This window comes from Phyllostomus discolor, chromosome 12 (genome assembly GCF_004126475.2).
Source record: "Phyllostomus discolor isolate MPI-MPIP mPhyDis1 chromosome 12, mPhyDis1.pri.v3, whole genome shotgun sequence".
NCBI classification, from domain to species: domain Eukaryota; kingdom Metazoa; phylum Chordata; class Mammalia; order Chiroptera; family Phyllostomidae; genus Phyllostomus; species Phyllostomus discolor.
In genome coordinates, this window is record NC_040914.2 from 47389384 (window position 1) to 47410329 (window position 20946).

The window sequence follows — 20946 nt, forward strand, 5'->3', positions numbered from 1 at the left end:
GGCCCCGGCCTGCACCGGGTGGGGGTGGGCCGGGGTGGGGTGGGGGGGCACTGGGACCTGCTGAGGAGCTGGGGCTGAGCAAGCAAGGGCGCGGGGAGGCCGCAGGGACCCCCAAAGAGTCTGGGCCAACAGGGTCCGTGCTCATACAGCCACTGGCCACCGAGCGAGCTGCTGGCCGTGGCCTTGTGCAGTTTTTGAGGCCGCCTGACAACCCGGGGTCTCAGGACAACGGGTGCGTGGTCTCCAGGGTCCGGAGGCTGGGCGCTGGGGATCAGGGCCCCCGCAGGGCAGCACTCCGCTGAGGGCTCCAGGGGAGGGTCCGGCCCCGCCTGTGCCTCTGTGTTCACGTGGCCTTCCCCCGCACTCGGCCTGTCCTCTGTCCCCTAGGGGCACAGGTACCGCTGGCTGGCTGGAGGGTCCACAAGGCTGACCCGGGACCACCACCCCCCACTGATAGCTTTCACTCAGCTGCATCTGCCCAGGCCCTCTGGACACACAAGGTCACGGGGTCTGGAACCTGGTCCTAGTAGGGGGCACCGACCGCCGTTCAGTCCCCTGCGGGGCCGACGGGCAGGGACACCCCGTGCTCCAGCCAGAGCACCGGGAGGCAGCAGGCCAGCCCTCGCCCCGAGCCCTCCCCGTCCGGGCCAGCCGGCCGCGGTGCCCAGGGAGGCGGGCCAGGGCGCCGGTGGCCAGGCAGGCCTTCGGCTGTGGCCGCAGAGCTTCGGCCTGCCATCGTCCAGACCAGGGGCACGCTAGCTCTATAGCTTCGACCCCCAGTTCTCCCCACGTGGTCTCGGAGCCTTTGTCGAGTTCCGCGTGGGCCAGCTCTGCCCCCCGGGGCCCGGGCTGTCCCTCTGTTCTGACGTCACAGCCCCCCTCACGCTGCTGGGCTCGGCCCCCACCGAGCACCCCCCGCCGCGCGTCCCGGGGACCCCACGCCCACCCTGCCTGCCGGAAGGTCTCGCCCCTCTCATTCCTCAGCTGTCACAGTGGGCGCTCAGGGAGGATATCCCCTGTCCAAGGCCAGGCCCCGCGGAGCTGGCGTTTGAGTCCCAGCCCGTGGGAAACCCTCGGCCACTTCCTTCCTCGGTCATGTGCTTGGTCTGTGCCTGCGTCCGCCCCCTTGGGCCCTGGGATCCTCAGCCCTCTGCTCACCCTGCCCGCGCCTCAGTTCGCCCATCTGCAGCGTGGGGCCAATGCCCCCCAACCCCTCCCTTAGAGAGCTCCTTGGGGCCTGAGAAAGCACCCTGAAACTAGCCTGCGCGGTGCCCAGAGAGGGAGGCGCCCTTGGCGTGCATTTAGGGTGACCCCGTCCCCGCTCTGCCCGTCACAAACCCCGGAGGCCTGCCAGGGTCCCGAGCCCCCCACGCATCGGGCACGCAGGGCACAGGCTGGGTTTCCCATGGACACTGTTCTCCGGACCACGGACACCCCCCAGCCACCCGATGGAGCAGAGAAGGTGTTGGGCCGCTCCTCCGAGTGTCCCGGGGTCGGAACATCGCGCGTGAGGATGAGCGTGCCGTGTGTGTTTTCCACCCGCCACCATGAGCAGCAGGTAGCAAAATGTTGACTTCGGATGTGTCAGTAAAACAGCACGCATTCGAATCCTGGCTTCTCCTGCCATCTGCAGCACTTGACACTGTTTTTCGTACCAGCTTATTACATTTCTTGTGCAAACATACTTTGGGGCGTCTCTGTTGATTTATGCTATAGTTGCTCTGGTATTTGTGTTAAAATAGCATTTTAAAACTCTAAAATATTGCTATTTATGCCATCCCTGATTCTTTGCCACTTGACAAGCTCGGGAGCAGTGTATGTCTCCCCAGGACCAAGTCTCCGAGCGCGGTTCTCCAGGGTGGGGGTGGGAGCTGCAGGCTGGGACCAGGCGCCCCGGGGGCAGCGCGGGGCAGGGTCCGGCCACCTCTAAGGCGCCGGACTCCTGAGCTCCTTGGGGTGCACCTGCAGATTGTTGGAGGTTAGTTTTAGCCCCCAGTAGAGGAAAACAAAGACAGAATGGTGAGTCTTCATAAAGCTAAATTTGCTCAGTGGAAAGACCTCTAATTCTGGCGTTCTTCCCTTTTTAACCTCGAACTTTGCGTTCTTGGGTGGCTGAAGGGGACGGTGGATGATAGGATTTTTTCTTCTAGGTCAGCTTTCCTTGCAAACCTAAGTTCTCCTGTTGGATTCTGGGGGGAGGGGTATTTCAACTGGTCTGCAAAATCCACAAATCTGGGGCGAGCTTGTGCAAGGCTGGGGGTGCCGGCCTCCTCTGCCCATCCGAGCCCACCCTGTGCAGCGGCAGGGGCTGGGGTGAGACCCAGACGGGGGTCCTCCGCGCGGCGGGGGATGGCTCTGTGGCGGCGCAGGGCGCCCGCCGCCGGCTGGCGTGTGGCTGAGGCCTTCTGCCACCGCGCAGAAATCCGTGCGCTCCGCCGCAGATGGGAGAACGAGCCAGTATTCAAATGGGAGGCTGTTTTGCTAACACGTTAAAGATTAACGTGCTTTTCCTGGCTGCCGCATACTGTGAGAGATGAGTGTTCTTTCTAAAAAAGAACAAGGAGAAAGAGAAGCCTCCTGCTCGGGCCGGTGCGGGGGGGGGGGGGGGGGGTGCTGGGCAGCCCCTCCGGGCCTCCCCCTGTCCCTGTCCCCGCTGCCGCTGGGGCCTGAGCCGGCCCAGGGCTCTGAAACTCAGCCCTGCCTCCAGCTCCGACACCCTTGCCCTCAGCTTGGAGACACTCTGCCCACCCACCCAGCGCCCCTGCCTGCTGGCCGGTAGGTCCTGGTCCCCTTTTCTGAGCGCTCAGCCGGCCTTGGCCCCGTGAGTCAGTAGCTTGGAGCGTCATCCTGTACACCAACAGGTGGCGGGTTGGACCCCTGCTCGGGGCGTGTGTGGGAGGCAACTGACCCGAGTTTCGCTCTCACATCAATGTTTCCTTCTCTCTCTTTCCCTCCCTTCCTCTCTCTCTAAAATCAATTAAAAACATGCCCTTCCATGAAGATTTAAAAAAAAAAAAAAGACTCAGCCCAGCCCCCGGCTGGGTAGCTCAGTTGGTTAGAGCATCGTCCTGCTGCACCACGGTTGTGGCAGCAGTTCGATCCCAGGCCAGGGCACATGCAGGAAATGACCAAGGAATCCGTCAATACATGGAGCTCCGCCCAAATGCAAATATATGCATACACACACGTACACACGCACACACACACACACACACACACATCTCCATGTATAATGAGGGTGAGGAGCTAAGAGGTACCACGTGCTGACATCATGCCCAGCACTTCCCTGGGCAGCCCTGCTGAATCCCCAAGAGAGCCACTCCAATTGCCCCCGTTTCACAGAAGGGTAAGCTGAGGCACGGAGAAAATTAAGTAACCCTCCTGAGGCCGCGCAGCTGGGAAGGGGGTTTGAATGCAGGCAGAGGGGCTCCCGCGGCGAAGCTCAGCCCCGCCCCAGCCACAAGCCCCTCCCTTCCCTGGCCCACGGCACACGCAGCTCGCACCCAGGGGCAGAGCAGGGGTTCTGCGGGGCTCTCTGAGGGGTCTAATCACACTTTCTGCAGAATGAGGCACAAAGTGGGGACGCGGTCAGGAGCTTGAGCCCCTAACAGGACTGGCTGCAGAAACCCACAGCCCCCGGGAGGCCTGTGGGGGGGGGGGCGAGCGGGGAGTGCCCCTGGGGTCCCCGTTTCTTGTTGAAGATGCTGTGGGCAGGCTCACGAGCAGCCTCTGGGCCGGGCGCCCTCTGATGGCCGGTAGCAGTAGCGCAGCCGGCCTCAGCCCTGGGGTGGAAGGGCCTGGGGGCAGGGGAGCCTGGGGCAGGCACCTGGTGAAGGAGGGCCTTGTGGAGAGGCCAGGAGGCCAGGTGGGCACGTGCCCTTAGTCACGGCTACCCCGGACTGCCCACGGAAGACTGCGGTCCCCGGAGAGCTCCTCCCCCAGGCCCTCTGAGGGCGAGGGCCAGTGGCGTCCCACAACACAGGCCGGGCTGGAACAGGGACCCTGAGGGTGGCTTCCTAGTTTACTGACGCTGAACCAGGGCCGCTCCTCCCAGATTCCAGCACCCCAGTATCAGCGACAGGCCTCCGCACGCACCGCCTGGGGGCAGCCAGCAGGGGGGAGGCGTCCCGCTGTCGGCCTCGAACTGGCCGGTCTCGCCCAGCCGGGCTCCCCCCGCACCCTGCGGCAGGCCTCATGCAAATAGGGCCTCACTGTCCTTATCTGTGAGCTGGGCACAATGGCGACCTCGGAGATCGGGGATGCAGATTCCAGGGGACCCCTGTCCCCAGGGTAGCCCTGACCACTGCCGGGCTGGTCCGGGAAGGGGGGACTTCACGTGTGGACATGGGGGCGCAGAGGGGACCCCACGAGGGAGGGAGTCCGAGGGAGGCGGCCTGGGACGGCACAGAGCCCCCCGCCCTGGGAGCCCACTGGGCCCCGGTCTCCCGAGCCCATGACGACCAGCCTGGGCGGGTTGTGTCCGCCGCTGGCCTCCGGGACTGGACCGGAAGCACCCCTGTCCCGTGAGTTGTCCGCACACAGGCGGGGTCAGCACATGCCTGCTGAGTGAGCAGTGACTCTCCAGAGCTGCCCGGCCGAGCCCCCGCCCACAGGGCCCCCGAGGGCCTCCCCCAAACCACCCCCCCACGCCCCCTGCAGGTCTCGGGCCTTCCCTTGGGGCAGGAGTTAAGCCGGCAGGGCTGTGTCCTGAATGCCTGCCTGAGAGTGTAGGCGGTGAACCCGGCTGAGAACGCCTCCAGAAAACACGGGATGCCTTGTGGGGGGTGGGGGGGGCCTGGACGCCAGGTTGTACCATGCAAACCTCGGGCTCTGGGGTGCTGCCCGGCAGCCAGGGGCCTCCCCACCCTCCGCCCATCCTTCCCTCTACCCTGCGCTGTGGCACTTCTGCACAAGGACCCTCATGCGTGTGCAGGACTGACCCTTGGCCCCACAGGCACGGCCTCCGCGGTCCCTGGGCTTCTCCACTTGGGCACCACCCAGCCCGAGGGCCCCGTGTGCCCCTGCCGTGGGGCTGCCCTGCGCGCTAGGGTGCCAGCTCCCCGCACCCCCAGCCCCTCCCCTCTGGACGCCTGGAGTGCTCCTCCCCGAGCTGTGAAAACCAAACAAGTCTCCAGACAACCCAAGTGCGCCCCCAGGGGGAGAACTGCTCCCCCACCCCCCTGAGGACCACTGACCTGGGGGTCCGAGTCCAGAGGCCTGCTCGTGTCCCAGGACCTGTCCTCGCGGAGCCTCAGCCATCCTGGCCGCGTGGGCTGGCCCCTCCAGGCCCCCGTCCGTGGGAGGGACCGGGCCTTCTGCAGGCATGACTTCCAGGGGCCGAGGCTGCTGCCCACCTCCCCACCCCCCCACCATGAGCTGGGGAGCCCCCCACGGAGTGCTGTGGGAAGTGAGCTTCGCTTCGATGCGACATGTGTTGGTTTCTCTTTGTAACGCTCAAGCTGTCAAACAAGCGTGCTTGCTGAGCCGGGGCGTGTGTCTGGGGTTGCTCCCCGGAGCGGGGTGGCAGGCGGCAGGAATGGCCGTTCCGCGCCGCCGGGACGGTGGGCGGCGAGCGGCAGGGTGGCCGAAGCTCCCAGGGACAGCACGCACCAGGCTCGAGGGGCCTGGGGCCCAGAGCCTGCCACCCGCCGCCCGACTCGGCCCTGACCCCACCCTTGAACGGGGCCTCAGACCAGGATCCCTGCCGCTGCCCCCCCCCCTCTGCCGCTCGGTGCGGTGCAGGGACGTGACTGGGACGCAGGCCACCGGCGGCGCCACACCTGGGAGAGCAGAAGCACGGGACCCAGCGCCCGCTGGCCAGGACGCGGCCCCCGCAGCAGGCGCAGGGGCCGAGGCAGGAATGCTCTGAGCAGAGACGGCCGGTGGCCGCGTCTGGGCATCAGACCCCCGGCACAGGCTGTGGGGCTCAGGGCGCACTGCCTCCAGCCTGGCCTGGGGTCCCCAACTCCTGCTGGGAGTGTCATGCCCCTCCGCCCGGGTGGTGACAGGAGGCAGGTGTGGTCTTCCCTGCTCTTAGTGGACGGGCGGCGGAGGTGGGCAGACCGCCGACCCCTGACCCACAGGGACACAGATCCGGGCCGGGGCCCTGTGCTACGGGGAGGCCAAAATGCTGGGCAGGGGCCGGGGGGGACCCGGTGCTGGTTCCGTCGTCCCTGCCAATGGGACGTTCCTGAGTGTGCCGACTCCCCACGGTGAGGTCCCCAAGCCCCTTCCTGCTTCACAGCCGGCCGGGTGCACAGGACCTTCAGGGCCGCCGGTGCCCCGTGGGCCATGGCTGGTCCCAGGCACCGTGGGAGGGAGAGAGGGGGAGAGGCAGGCCCTGAGCCCGGGACCCCCCAGCGCTCCGGGCAGCGCGGGGCGTTCTGGACCCTGAGTGTGGGGTGGGGAGGGTCCGCAGGGCAGGTCTGAGAACTGGCAGCTCGTTCCCGGGGCTCGGGGGGGTCCTGGTACATGAGACACCGGGGTGGACCCTCCTTGCTCAGAACACCCTCATGCAACCAGAAGAAGAGGCTGGGCAGCAGTGCGGGCCCCCGAAGTCCCCCTGCATTCCCTCAGTGAGTGTTTGCAGGGGTCAGCCCTGAATGCAGGGGGCGGGGCAGCGGGAAGGGGCGGGGCCCCAGCCTTGGCTCCAGCTGAAGTGGGAAGAGGCTCCTCTGTGTTACTTCCCAGCGTGGCCAGGTGGGGGCGCCCCAACCCCAGGCCCCGGGGGCAGAGCCTGCCTGGGCGGCCCTCCCCTGGCCTGTCATTTCCGGAATCTGCCTGCATTCCCCGGACCTGGGGTAGCAGCAAACCGCCTTGCACTGGACAGAGTTCCTCTGATTTATTTGTTCCAAAGGTCGATTCCTCCCCCTGCCGCCCACCACAGGTACGCTAGACCTTGGGACTGCTTGGTTTCTCTTTGGTGTTCTCTGGCTGTTTCATTGTTCTGCCTCATCCTGTCTGGCCGGGACACGTGGGTGGGTGGCTGTTGGAGGCCGGGGGAGGGGGTCAGCGGCAGGATGCTGACCCAGAGCCACCACGTCCGAGGGTCTGCGGGGTCCCCGCTCCCCGGGCACCTGGCAGCGCTCCCCTCACCCCTCCAGAACCCAGCCCGGGGCGGGGGGGACCACCCCACAGGCCGGGACCCGACACCCTGCTTGGGGTCCCAGTGCCAGCTGGGAGGGTGTGAGGCCTGTGTCTCGGTGGCCGAGTCCCATGTTCCTCCTCTCGGGCTTGTCCGGAGCCCAGATGTCCTGTCTGGGAGAGGCCAGGAGGACATCTCCCAAGAGGACACCGGCTGGGACACCCCACACTCGGCCAGGCCTTGCCTCACTTGCACTGAACTCGGGCAGGTCCCTCCCTGTCCCCGGGCAGAGGTCACTGGAAAGCACGGAAGAGTCTCCATCCGCCCGCTGCTTCTGTTTGCCCGTGAACTGGCCGCAGCCCTGCTTTCTCCGTGACAGAGAAGGTGTCACATGACTGGGTGCTGTCCCTCACGCGCACAGGGGAGCTACGGTGCTCTCCTGAAAATGAGGACCCGTCCCCTAAACTCGGGAGAGTCGCCTTTGGGTGGCAATGCTCTGACACTCTCCAAACTCTCCCCAGAAGGGCTTCCTCCCAGGCCGCCAAGATGCCCGTCGCCGTGGAAAATGTCATGAGGCTGCTGTGCTCCATTTCTGACCAGAAGAAAATGAGAGTGCCTGTCCAGCCCTCTAATAAGAGTGCCCCGATGGCTATAACTGGGGCCCTGCTTGGTACCGTCTTTGGTGGCCCACCGGGACTAATCGTCGGTAAGTGCCAGTGCATCACAGGGGCAGCCGGCCCGGGGGCTGTGGGACAAAGGCCTCAGGGCCCCAGAGCCCTCAGAGCAGGCTGCCTCCTGTGTGAGGAGGGGTGGCGTTGAGGTTGCCTCTGAGACACGGTCTCTGTTACAAACCACGTCCTGGGAAACACCGGCCGCTGTGTCCGAGTCTCCGACCGGCAGGTGTCTGGAAATGGCCCCCGTGTCCTGCAGACCCACAGGATGCCCTGCCCAGGGATGTGTCCTGCAGACTGAGGCCTCAGGGTGTCCCTGGGTGGCCCCTCCCCCGTCATCATCATCACAGGTCCCCTCAGGAGGGGCACCCATAGGGGGGACCGTACCGTTTGTCAGTTCACGTGAGCTGTTCAGAGAGGGCATCCCCGCTCCCAAACTGTCCCAGGCAGGAGATGTTGCCAACCACCGCTGACAGCGTCACCTGCCCCCTTTCCCCACCTGCTCCCACGTGGGAACCAGGACCTGCCAGTGGATGAAGTTGGGCCGATGTCCCCTGGCCCCTGGGAGGGAAGTGACCTTGCTTCCTCTGGACTAGGGACAGGGAGATTCCCCAGGGGCCCTGCCATGGGCTGTGACTCAAACCCTGGGCTGTGACCGGAGCAACCAGCGGTGACCAGCACCGTGGGCTGTGACTCCAACTGGGGGCTGGGTGTGTTCCGGCCTGGCCTGGGGAGGGGCCTGTGACGGGCCCCACAGCCCAGGGCCACCCGCTGCAGGAGCAGAGCGGCCTGGCACTCAGGCTCAGCAGAGACTCCCGGGCGGCCCCGGGCGCCGGGCAGTCTGGGCCGGGTGCAGGGCCTCTTGGGGCTCGGTCCTGGGGGATCCTTTCCGGATGCTGGGATGGTGGCCCCTCTCAGCCTGGGGGCGCCCCTTACAGGGCTCACTGGCCCGGCCTCCTGGGCTGCTGTCCCTGGGGTGGCAGGATGGACACCCTAGACGTGTCGTCGGGCGGGGGCCCCAGTGGGGGAGAGGCAGCGTGTGGCCGCCCCAGGCCTCCCACCTCTGCATGTTCTGTCCACTCCGCGTCAGCCAGTCCCGGCTGCAGCCGCCAGGCGGTGGCGGGTGAGGGGGCCACGAGCCCACACCTCCCGCCTCAGTGGTCGTGTCTGCGTCTGTCCCCTGCTCTGAGGTGCTCAGGGGAGGCCGGCCGGTAGCCCTGCCCTGCCCTGCCCTGTGGGGGGGCGCCTCAGCGGGACTGAGGGGGGCTGCTGGGGAACACAGGTCCGCAGGGGAGGGGGTGGTGGCTGCCTGCCACCCCCGTCACGGGGGGAGCCTCCGTTTCCCAGGAAACGGGCATTTCTCTTCTCCAGAGCGTGGGTAGGTAGCGGGTCACCGCTCCCGTGACTCTTGGCACTAAGTGCTGCCCGCGGGCACCGACGGACGGTCCCGCGGAAGTGGAGAGAGGGGCACACGGCCCCTGAGGGCGGCGTGCACACTGCCCGTGTCCTGGGGAGACTTCGGTGACACGTGTCAGCGATGGCCGTCCTCCGCAGGTGGCTCCTGTCCTTCCAGGCCGAGGGCAGCCCGGCCCAGGGCAGCGTGCCTCCTCCTGGGCGGGGGGCCGGCCTCTCCCCCCTGGGCCGTGTGGGCGGGGGCTGGGGGCTGTGCCCCATGCCCCCTGAGAGGGTGCCCTCTGGCCCGGCTGTGTCCTTCAGAGAAACTTCTCGCTTGTGAAGGGTGTCAGAGGAACGGGGAAGTTACAAAGACAGAGGACAGAAATCCCGTGTCCCCCCGTTTCACCCCCCCCCCATGCTCATGACAAGGGGACAGGCACAGCTGTCACAGCTGGAAGGAAGCCAGCGCTGTCCCCTTACAAGGCCCTAGTCCCCGGACTTGGCTTTATGGGGTGACCAGCTTTCGCATCACTGACCCTCTCCCGTCCCGGGGTCCCGCTCACGACAGATACCACGTGGCATTTGATACCACGTGTCCTTGGTCCCCGGGCCTGGGACCGTCCCTCAGACCTGGCTGGTGTTCCCAGCCGTGAGAGGGTGGCGGGGTGGCCGCCGGGTGCTCTGTGGACCCGCTGCACCCGGGTGTGGCTGCTGCCTCTCTCCTGGCAGTGGGGGCTACGGGCCGTGGGCAGCACCCCGCAGAGGGGAGCTCCCCACCCATGGCTCCGCATCAGGGGCACCGACGTCCCCAGCACATCACGGTGGTGTTCACCTCAGTCACCTGGTCAGGGCGTGTCGCCAGGTGTCCCCAGTGTGCCGTTGGTGCCGCGTCCCCTGTGCGCTGCTCTCTCAGAGAGAGAGTCACTGTGTCCAGTGGGCTGCTGCTGCCAAGACATCGTTTGTGAACAGGGCCCGACTCACTGAGCCTTCCTTGTCTTCCAGGCGGCGTCCTCGGGGGGCTCGTAGGGTCTGGGATGTCGGACGAGCCCTTTAAGCCCGTCCATAAGATTCTCCAGCAGCTGTCGCATAACCAGAAGCAGAAGCTGTTGGACAAGGTCAAGACCGTCATCTGGAACCTGGACTGGATGGACAATGTGGAGCTGATGGAACTGGTCATGCGCAGTGAGAGGCTCCAGAGGCAGCTGGCGGACGTCCTGGTGGGTTTCATCAAGGCGGAGCTGAAGACCGAAGTGCAGTTTGGGGTCTAGTCCCTCGGGGCCAGGGGTCCCCAGGAGCGGCGGGGGCTGGGTGCCCGCAGAGCCCCGTGTTGCCTTAAACCTGCCACGCCCACCCTTGTCCCCCTCACAGCACACGCAAGCGATTCACACTAGAAAATAAATTGTGTTTTTGCTGATCTGATGAACAAAATACATGTAGTTTTGATTCATTCACGCCAGACGTCTACTTTGTGTCGTCCGTTGTCAGTTTCCTTTGACCGCCTAAGGGAAAAGAGGTCAGTGCCCCTGACTAACAGGTCAGGTGTCACATGTTAAAAACTCTCACGGCGCCGTGGGTGACATCGCCGCCTTCCGCGGCCGGGAGCCTCCTGCGGGGGAGGCTGGGCTGTGCGGGAGCCTGGTCCGGACACGACTGATGTGGGCGTCCTGTGGCGTGGCCGTGTGGGGCCTGTTGTCTGAGCCCACCCTCCTGCTGTGGGGTCTGCAGGGAGGTGGCGGTGGGCAGCTGCTCATCTGTGCAAGTGACCTCTGACCCGGGCAGGTGCAGCAGGAGTGGGTGCTCCTCCGGACCCGGGGTCCCAGGACCTGGCAGCCGGCCCTACTGGAACCATGGGGACCCCCTGAGCGAGCCCCTCCCCCAGTCTCGTCCAAGGGGCCTCTGGGAGGGAAATGCCCAGGGCACCCAGCCCCTCTCCCACCTGCCGGGTCCCATCCGGTGCTTCTTTTCCGGGTCGCTGCTTGCAGCAGAAGGTGCCACCGCTCTCCCTAAAGGCGTCGGGTCCCAGGCCACCTCTGAGAAGTGGGCACCCGAACGTCCCCCCACACTGGGCACCCACCCCCCCCCTCCCCCCGCCTACAACCACGCCGGCACTGTCCCCAGATGGGACACACTTCCTGCACAGTCTCTCTCCCCCTTTATCCTGGTCAGCGTCCCTAACACCGGGAGTCCTCCCCTCTGAGGGGTGGGGGCGATGGGGACAGGGGACGGCACCACGTTGGTGACCTCTTTGAAGAGGCAATCATTTTTAGAGAGGGGGGAGGGCCGGAGAAAGAGGAAGAGAACCATCGACGTGAGAGAGAAACCTCCACCTGTCGCCTCTCGCACGTGTCCCGGATGGAGGCTGAGCCCACACCCCGGGCACCGACCCTGTCCAGGACCCGGACCGGTGGCCTCCGGGTCCGGGGCACCCCCCTGACGCCCGGCCCCCCCCACACAGGGTCTTCGGGGCCCACCCCTCACAGTGCAGTTGCTGGTACGAAGTGGCAGCAAATCTAAGGCTGTAGTTGCACGTGGTCCAGGCCCCTCCCCGGCGGCAGGGCTGCCCCTGCGTCTCCCAGGACAGGGCGCGGCCTCTCGGGGCGCGGCACCCAGCAGCCGGCCGTGGTCCTGCCCTGACTCAGGCCACAGTGTGGGGGGGAGCGTGGGGCTGCAGGTCCACCCCTGTTGGAGTGTGGACGAGCTCCTGGGTCCCGGCCACTCTCTGGACACGGGGTTCTGCCTGGAGACCCAGAGGTGCATGGGACGTGGAAACCGGGGGAGGGGCATCTGTGGGCCGCCGCTGACGTGGGTGCAGTCCCAGCAGCACTGGGTATTGGTGGGGGTGACACTATGGCCAATGGCTGCATGTGGCCTCTGTGACAGTGACACCCAGCACTCCCCAGGGCGCCCATGTTGGCACCTAATGGCAGGGGCAAGTGTGTAAGAGCAGGAAAGGGGCGGAGCGAGCACAGCACGGGGGCAGGGGCAGGTGGCTGGGGTGGCACAGGACCAGGCGGGCACCTGCTTCCACAGCCAAGCCTCAGGAATGGGGGCAGGGCCGGGGCCCCTCACCTGCCCAGGTAAGCTCCGCCCACCTCCCCTGGCCAGCCTGCCGGTGAATCCCGCTCTTCCTCACTCACAGACCCGCTCCCAGGCCCCACACCACACGTGGAACTTGCGGGGTCGACAGGAAGGCGCTAGATTTCCCTCCAAACGCCCGTCTGCTGGCCGTTCACCCACTTCCCCCTGAGTCCGGGCCACCCGGGGTGCCCCAGGCCAACCCAGCGTGTGTCTTCCGAGATGGGTTTGCAGACGCTGTATTTCATGCCATTGCCATTCTTTCTGTTTCTAACCGTAAGTCAGAAAAGTGTCTCCCAGTCATCCCTTCGAAACTGATGCCTTTCTTGTGTGTTAACAACACGCCCAGGGAGACCTGCGGGGGCCTGCAGACCCCCGCCTTTGCGAGGCTCCCCCCCAGGACCCCGGTGACGTAAACAGATGGAGGGCGAACGTGTGTGTTTAGTAGGTTCGTTCTTCCCACTGGTCTGCTTACTGTGCATTCTGTAGTTTGGGGGGAGGAGGGCGTCTTATCAATTTACCTGATTGATTTCCACGGCAGACATGTGTGTGAAAGGCCCCCCTGGAAATGGGGTTGGATGTGAGGCCTGGGCTCTGCGGGGTCCCCCGGACTGTCCCTCAGGGGCTCCGTGTGGCGCTCCCAGAGGCCAGCAGGTCCCTCAGGGGCAGCAGCCAGAGGGAGGACGCCCCGGACACCACACGGGGACAAAACTTGCCTAAATGGCAACGTAAAGGGGCCTGAGCCGCAGAACCGAAGGGAGTGGGGAGGGAAGGAGAGGAGGGAGGGAGGTGGGAGGGAGGGGGAGAGAGATGAAAGAGGAAGAAAGAAAGGGAGGGAGAGAGGAAGGGAGGGAGGGAAAAGAAGAGAAAAGAAGAGAAAAGGAAAGGAAAGGAAAGAAGAAAAGAAGAGAAGAGAAGAGAAACGGAAGGGAGGGAGGGAATCTCAGCGCCACCCACGGGCACCCATGCACGCTGCACTTGGGCGGGAGCGTGCTCCCTCGCCGGCGCCGGCGGGAGCTCTCACTCGGTGCGTCTGGTCTGTGGGCCCGATGGTGCTGGGGGGAAAGCAGACAGGCCCAGCTGGCGCGGGCGAGGGGGAGAAATACTGAATTTTTAGCAGTTCGGGTTTATTTTTAGTTATTTGAGGGTATCTTTAGCTTCCCGGTAAGTGAGTCCATCAGAAGGCCGTGTGTGAAACACCCAGAACGTAAAACTTCGGAACAGAAATCCGAGGGCCCCTGTCCCAGCCGGGCAGCGGGGCTCCCGCCGCCCCCCAGGGCGCTCTGGCACCCGCCCTTGCTCTGTGGGTGCTTGAGGGGTGGTGACCTCCCGGTGCCAGGAACCTCGGAGGTCACCCAGACTGCACGGTCACTGCCGGGCCTGGCTTCACGGGGCAGGGGGCGGAGTCTGGGGGGATCTGTGGACGCTGAGGTCCTGAGGGCGGCTCTGACCTTCGGGGCCCTGCCCGGCGAGGCCTCGAGGCCGGGGATCGGAGGGGACTCACTTGCTGTCCGCCCAGCTCGCCCGTTCGTCCGGAGCGTCCGTTCGTCCCGGGCCCAGCAAAGCCGACCGGCCGGCACCTGGGTGTGTCACCGTGAGGCCGACAAGCCCTTTAGAAAGACTGAACCGTGTACCCGGGCACTGGCCCCCGGCCGGCTCTGGGGGGACGACACCCCCTGTTCAAACCTCGCTCAGCGCCTGCCCTCACCGTGGGGGCTCCACGCCTTGGGGGAGGCGACCAGACCGCCGGTGACAGCTCGGGGACACGTGTGTCACCAGCCAGCGCTGTCAGGTGCCGGGGAGGCCGGAGCCCTGGGAAGCGTCCTCCACCCTTTCTTCCGAGACCCTGGGGCCGGGCGCAGGGTGGGGGTTGCACGTGTCTCTGCTGAGTGCCGAGTGACAGCCCCAGGACGGCAGGCTGGGTGCAGAGCGGTGTCCCGCGCCACAGAGGAGGTGCAGATGGGGGCGCGCTAAGGGCTGTGCGGGGCCCGACACGGTGGCCCGGGCTGCTGCCCGGCCGGCAGACCACCAACGCTCCTGGCCAGGCCAGGTTCTGTGTCCCTTCCCAGTGGCCTGGGACGAGGTGGGGTGGTCCGCTGCATCCCAGTCCTCTGCCACCGTCCCTGCCGAGGTCCCTGCCGAGTGGCCCAGAGCCCCGGCTCCTGAGCCTGGCGACTTCCTGGGCAACAAGGTGGCTGGCTCCCTGTCCCCGCAGACAGGAAGCCGGGGACACTGCCCAAGCCCCCTCAGCAGCAGGACTGTGAGGCTGGCAAGGGGGCACAAACGCTGGGTCGAAAAGCACAGCGAGCAGAGGCCGGAGGGCCGCCAGAGGCCCGGACGAGGCAGCTCCCGGGCCTTCCCTGCCTGCAGAGTCTTAACCATCCGCCCCCAGGGCTCGCCTTGCTGGAGCCTCAGTGGTGAGGCCTCTTCGTTTCCAAAGACAAGTCGCAATGTCTGTAGATCTCTACCTGTCCGTCTGTCCATCCATCCATCCATCCATCATCCACCCATATTATCCATCCATCCATTATGCATTTTTCTATCTATCTGTCTATCCCATCTCTCTAGTATCCATCATACCACCATATCTTATTCTCCCCCATCCCCATACCGTTACCTGAGTTACCGTCCGTATCTCGGCAGCCGCCTCTCTCAAGCAGGACGCTTGCTCCGTGGCTCCAGCTGAGGCCGGCGGTGAGAGCGCAGCCGGCCGGTGCCTGTGGCGGGAGCCCCGTCGGCGTCCGTGGAGGGAGGGCGCGAGGGGGAAGGGCTCGCTGCAGAGGCCGGCCTCGCTGAGCGGGCGGCTGAGGCTCCTGCCCGTGGGACCCTGACAGGACACAGGTGACCGCCTATACCTTGTCCTCACCTGCAGAGACGCTTTTCCTAAATTATTCTAGTTCAAAACAAAATCTGGTTAACTGAGGTCTAAGCGTTGGTGGAGGAGGGGGTGGTTTTTAGAACTTGTTTTCAGACTCCCGGCTGAGACGGAGGCGTAGGTGGACACACTGCGCCTCCTTGCACAACCAGAAGAACAACAAATGTAAAAACAAAAAGCAACCAGAACTGCCAGAAAAATCGAACTGTATGAAATTCCATCAACCAAGGAGTTACAGTAGAAACACTCATCCAAACCAGTAGGAGGGGCGGAGGTGGGCAGCCGGGCAGAGAGGACTCGCGGCGAGGTGGCGGCTGGTGGAGCAGGTGGTCCCACATTCGTGTGCAGGAAAACCTGGAGGAACAACTGGGGAGCAGGACAGACCTGGCAACCCAGGTCCCCAGCTTTTGAGGCTTTTATTTCCCCGGGGAAATAAAGCCTCAAAACACTGATTAAAAACATCTGTGGGGGTTGAGGCGCAGGGGGAGACTCCCAGCCTCACAGGAGAGTTCGCTGGAGAGACCCACGGGGCCCTAGAACGTACACAAGCCCACCCACCCGGGAACCAGCACCAGAAGGGCCCAGTTCGCTTGTGAGAAGCAGAGGAAGTGACCTAAGTGTGGCGGAGAGCAGAGCAAGCGCCATTGTTCCCTCTTGGACCCCGCCCCCAAATACAGCGTCACAACGCAGTGACGTGAGTTGCCCCGCCTGGGTGAACACCTAAGGCTCCGCCCCTCCTACGTAACAGGTGCGTCAAAATGGAAAAAAAAAAAAAAATGGTCCAAATGGAAGAACAGATCAAAGCTCCACAGCAAATACAACTAAGCGTTGAAGACATAGCCAACCTATCAGATGCACAGTTCAAAGCACTGGTGATCAGGGCGCTCACCTGATTGGTTGAATTTGGTTGCAAACTAGATGAAAAAATGAAGGCTATGCTAAATGAAATAAAGAAAAATGTACAGGGAACCAGTAGTGATGGGAAGGAAACTGGGACTCAAATCAACAGTGTGGATCAGAAGAAAGAAAGAAACATCCAATCAGAAAAGAATGAAGAAACAGGAATTTTTAAAAATGAGAGGCTTAGGAACCTCCAGGACAACTTTAAACATTCCAACATCTGAATCCATAGGGGTACCAGAAGGAGAAGAGGAAGAGCAAGAAATTGAAAACTTATTTGAACAAATAATACAGTAGAACTTCCCCGATCTGGCAAAGGAAATAGACTTCCAGGAAGTCCAGGAAGTTCAGAGAGCCCCAAAGAAGTTGGACCCAAGGAGGAACACACCAAGGCACATCATAATTACATTACCCAAGGTGAAAGATAAGGAGAGAATTCTAGAAGCAGCAAGAAATAAGGGGACAGTAACCTACAAAGGAGTTCCTATCAGACTGTCAGCTGATTTCTCAAAAGAGACCTTGCAGGCAAGAAGGGGCTGGAAAGAAGTATTTCAGGTCATGAAAAGCAAGGACCTACATCCAAGATTGCTCTATCCAGCAAAGCTTTCATTTAGAATGGAAGAGCAGGTAAAGTGCTTCTCAGATAAGGTCAAGTTAAAGGAATTCATCATCACCAAGCCCTTATTTTATGAAATGTTGAAGGGACTTATCTAAGAAAAAGAAGAAGATAAAAAGTATGATCAGTAAAATGACAACAAACTCACAGTCATTAACAACCATGCCTAAAACAAAAACAAAGACAAACTAAGCAAACAATTAGAGCAGGAGCAGAACCACAGAAATGGAGATCACAGGGAGGGTTAGCAAAGGGGAGTGGGAGGAGGAGAGAGGGGGGAAAGGTATGGAGAATAAGCAGCATAGATGGCAGGGAGAAACTAGACAGGGGGAGGGTAAGGATAGTACGGGAACTGTAGAAGCCAAAGAACTTATATGTACGACCCATGGACATGAACTAAAGGGGGGAATGTTGGTGGGTGGGGGTGTGCAGGGCAGAGGGGAACCTAGGGGGGAAATGGGACAACTGTAATAGCATCATCAATAAAGTATATTAAAAATTAAATTAAAATTAAATTAAAACTTGTCTTCATCACAGTTGCCTAACTCTTTCGTTTCCTGGGCCTCAGAGGACAGGCCAGAGCCGTTCGGGTCCCCTCCGCCTCGATGGCCCCGCGCCCGCCTCTGCTCTCCCCGTCCCCCTGTGGAACAGGGCTCCTGCCCAGCGTCCACTCCTGCTGCTGGAAGAGCTTGCCGCCTTCCCGGGGGAGGCCCCCTTTCTCCCCCTCGACCTCGCCCTTTGGGTGGGCCCACTGGTCATTTGATCTGGGGGAGGGGAGGTCCTGGGTACTGCAGGCTTGAGCTGGGGCCACAGCGCCACCAAGACGGCACCACAGGCTGGAGGCCCTGGGCCTGGGACAGGCAGGCCGGTCCTGACAGCCAGTGGACTCTGTCCTCAGCCGGCACTCCAGAAGTGTCCACACCGCCTGGCCTGCCAGCCCCGTGTCCCGGGGGAAGTCCCCACCTGGGGACACAGAGCGCAGGGTGCCAGCTGGCTGTTCCTCAGGGAGGAGACACCCCTCCTCCACGGACATGCGGTGACTTTCGGTGCCTGAGGACGCCGGTGGCCTTGGTCATGTGCCCACGGGGCCTTGCCAGACCCGGGACGTGGCTGTGAGGCGTCCAGCGATCCACAGAGGTGCTGAGGTTCACAGTCCAGAGAGCCCGGGAGTGGAAAGGGGGTGTGGGGCTGGCGTGGGGAGGTGCTGGGAGGGGGCCAGGCTGACCTGCCGGCCAGGCCACCAGAGGGGCCAGGAGAGGCCAGGGGACGAGGGGCTGACCATCGGGCTGGCCGCCGCTGCGTCCGTCTGCCCTGAGAGCAGCGGGGATGAGTTAGTGTGGCACACGTGTGACTCCACGCAAGCCCCCCACGCCGCAAACCTGCCACTCGTAAGAGGCCGGCAGACCTTCCCGGGTCAAGCGAGGAGCGCAGCTCCGGCTCGTGTGTGAGTCTTCCGAGAGCTGCCCCCCTGCTCTGGCCTTGTGCTGCCGCGGGAGGCCCCCGAGCAGTCTGACCGCCCCTCGCGCCCCCCGGACAGGGCCGTGCGCCCTGCCCTCGCAGCCTGGGGGGCCGGGGACACCCTGTGCCGGGGACTCTCGGCAGTGGGGGGCAGGCAAGACGTGCGAGGGGCTTCCATCTCCTGCCTGGAAGTCCCTGCGGGCTTGAGCTGCCTCGTCAGTGACCCACCAGCCTTGCCCACACGCACGTGCTGGTGCTGGCTTCTCCTCTTCCTCCATCACCATCTCCGGTGCCCGAGACCACCTCGAAAATGAGCTGCCTCAGCTGGGGGGTGGACCCAGGTTCCGCTGGTGTCTCCAGACCCCGACTCCCCTGAAAAACACAGACCCCCAAAGGGCACGGAGCATGTAAGATACGCGGTGTCGCTCCTGCAGACCTGGTTCCGGAGCCTGCGGCCGGTCCTGGGATCCATGCCATCACAGGGGACAGCCGCAGAATAACGGCGTCGGGGCCGCCCCAGCGAGGGCGGGGGCGATTCCCAGGGGGCAGCGCTCACCAGGTGGGGCGCTTCCGAGGGTCCTGAAAACACGGAGCTCTGCCAGGGGCGGCAGTCCGGGATTCCCTGACCTCTAGCACCCCCTAGCGGTAGCTTCCGCGAGTGTCTGGAGCGCGGCCGTCAAGCCTGAAACTCCGCGGGTGGGGGGGGGGGGGTGCGGGGCGCGGGGAGGTTGCAGGTTTGCGGGGAGGTCGTGGGGACAGCAGGGCCAGAGCGAACTGGTCCCAGGAGCCGTCCCTCTCCGGCTCGTGCTCCAGGGAGACGTCTTCGGCAGGCGTTGGCAGGAGAAATCTGTGCCACCCGTGAGCCTGGAATAAAGCACCACGGTTCACGCGTCGTGGGTCCTCCACCGTGTGACTGCGGGGCGAGACGCGCACTGTCCACACGGCTCCCGCGGTAAAAGGCGCCGTTGCCGTGGGCGGGGCGGACTGGGCTTTCAGCCGGGTGCGGGGGTGGCGCCGGTGCACGCCCCGTGGTGATTACTCGTGTGTGTGTGAGAAGACGCGAGTCTGAGTGAAGGCCGGAAAGGAAAGCAGTAAGGGCAGAATTTGGATTGGAAGTGAGGGGAAGAATTAAAAAAAAAAAAAGGTGTGAACCGCGCACCAGACTCCGCAGCGGGTGAAAGAAGCTGTTGCATTTCTGTCCGAGGCGCTGCGAATCAGTCCAGAGCGTCCTGCCAACGGCCCGCTCCGCCTGCCTGTCCCCAGCGCGGGCGGCGCTGTCCCCGCCCGCCTCCCCGAGACGCCCTCTGTCGGCGCCCGCAGCCTCCGAAAGCCTCCCGGACCTCCCCCTGGGGGGCGGGGTGGGGCACGGTCCTGTGACTCGGTGGTGGTCCCGCACCGACAGCCCCGGACAGAGACTCACTCGAGATGGGCGTGTTCTCTGTCTTGCAGCGTGTCCGAGTTTCTGCAGGTGGCGGGGAGGGAAAGCTGCCATGAAAGCCCCGGCTCCGCCCACCTCGGCCGGGGCTCTGAGGCTGGGGCATCAACCAAGCACAAGGCCAGCCCCCATGTCCCCCCCGACCCCCTCCCCGGGGGCTGCCATCAGAAACCGGACGCAACTTCCTTGGGCCGTGCTCGAAGGTTCAAGTTCTCTGCCGTCACTCTCTCTACCACTACCGACTCCTTCTTAAAAGGAAGGCCACCAACTTCGGGGACTGCTGGGGCGCTGGAACTTTCCGCCGCAAAGGTCATAAAAGTCATGCAGCGCTAGGGACCGCATCGTGCGCCCCCCCAAATTCACGTGCTGAGGCCCTCACTCCGCTGCTCCCCGCACACACAGAAGAGACGACGCAGCAGCGCCCGCAGACCAGGAGAGAGGCCTCGGGGTGGCACCCACCACGGCTGGCACCCTGATCTTGGACGCCCACCCTCCCCAACTGCGAGGAATTGACGTCTGTCGTCGGAGCCCGAGGTCTGTGGTGTTTGTTATAGCTACTGAGCAGGCTGATGCGTGCGGATATGCAGAGGGCAATCTAGACAGACGTTTTAAAAAGCTGTGTTTGCCACGTGCCAACAACACGTGGACTCACACCTTGGGGGGGGGGGCAGCCACGGGACGCATGGAGCAAAGGACGCACTCTCGTCGGGCAGAATCTCACAGACCAAAGTTCAACAGTCCCACCCCCCAAAACCCCAAAACAGCATGAAACCAAAAACTACTTGGGAGAAAGAATTTCCAGCCCACGAGCAATTTGAAATGAAAACTTCAGAATCATTAAAGCGACTCTCCCATAATTTTCTGTAATAAAACATCCATTATACCGACATGGCAATATAATAAAAGTGCCATTGTTCCAGAAACAGTGTTATGACGGAAACAGGATAATTATAGAAATCCTTGCATGAGAATTACACGTTCAACAGAGCCACCGAAAACGACTCTTCTCTCTTTGGGAATAAGTCTTGCGGGCACAGCAAGCTCTTCAGCAAGACCTGACACAGAAGACGAGGTGGGTTTTTGTTAAGTGTTTCATGGCGGCCTGTGTTCTCCGAGCCCCTCGGGGCTGTCTGTCGCCTGGCCCTGGGGCCACCCGGCTCTCAGCGCCCCATTTCATCAGGAATGTGGGACGCTAACAGCAGACTTCCAGGTGGCACGTCACTAGATTCTCCCGAGAAAGGGACTTAGCGTGAACCTCAGTTCTATCCAGTTCCTTTCGTACACTCCAACTTAGCATGTCTAGCTTTTCGGCCCTGGCTGCTGTGGCTCAGTGGGCTGAGTGCTGGCCTGTGAACCAAAGGGTCGCTGGTTCAACTCCCAGTCAGGGCACAGGCCTGGGTTATGCGCCAGGTCCCCAGTAGGGGGCATGCAAGAGGC

The 20946-nt window shown here is 63.4% G+C and overlaps 1 protein-coding gene and 1 long non-coding RNA gene across 2 annotated transcripts; one reads left to right on the top strand and one right to left on the bottom strand.

Moving 5' to 3' along the window:
* Nucleotides 1-4695: 4695 nt before the first annotated feature.
* LOC118497773 lies at nt 4696-12429 on the bottom strand. Its single transcript, XR_004900305.1, has 3 exons — nt 12220-12429; nt 11602-11934; nt 4696-4707 (listed from the first exon to the last, which is right to left on the bottom strand). It is a non-coding gene; the product is annotated as an uncharacterized LOC118497773 (long non-coding RNA).
* LOC114490123 (protein C19orf12 homolog) lies at nt 7326-10541 on the top strand. Its single transcript, XM_028504049.2, has 2 exons — nt 7326-7790; nt 10153-10541. Exons 1-2 carry the CDS (start codon nt 7631-7633, stop codon nt 10416-10418), a joined length of 426 nt encoding a protein of 141 aa, XP_028359850.2. The 5' UTR covers nt 7326-7630; the 3' UTR covers nt 10419-10541.
* Nucleotides 12430-20946: the final 8517 nt, after the last annotated feature.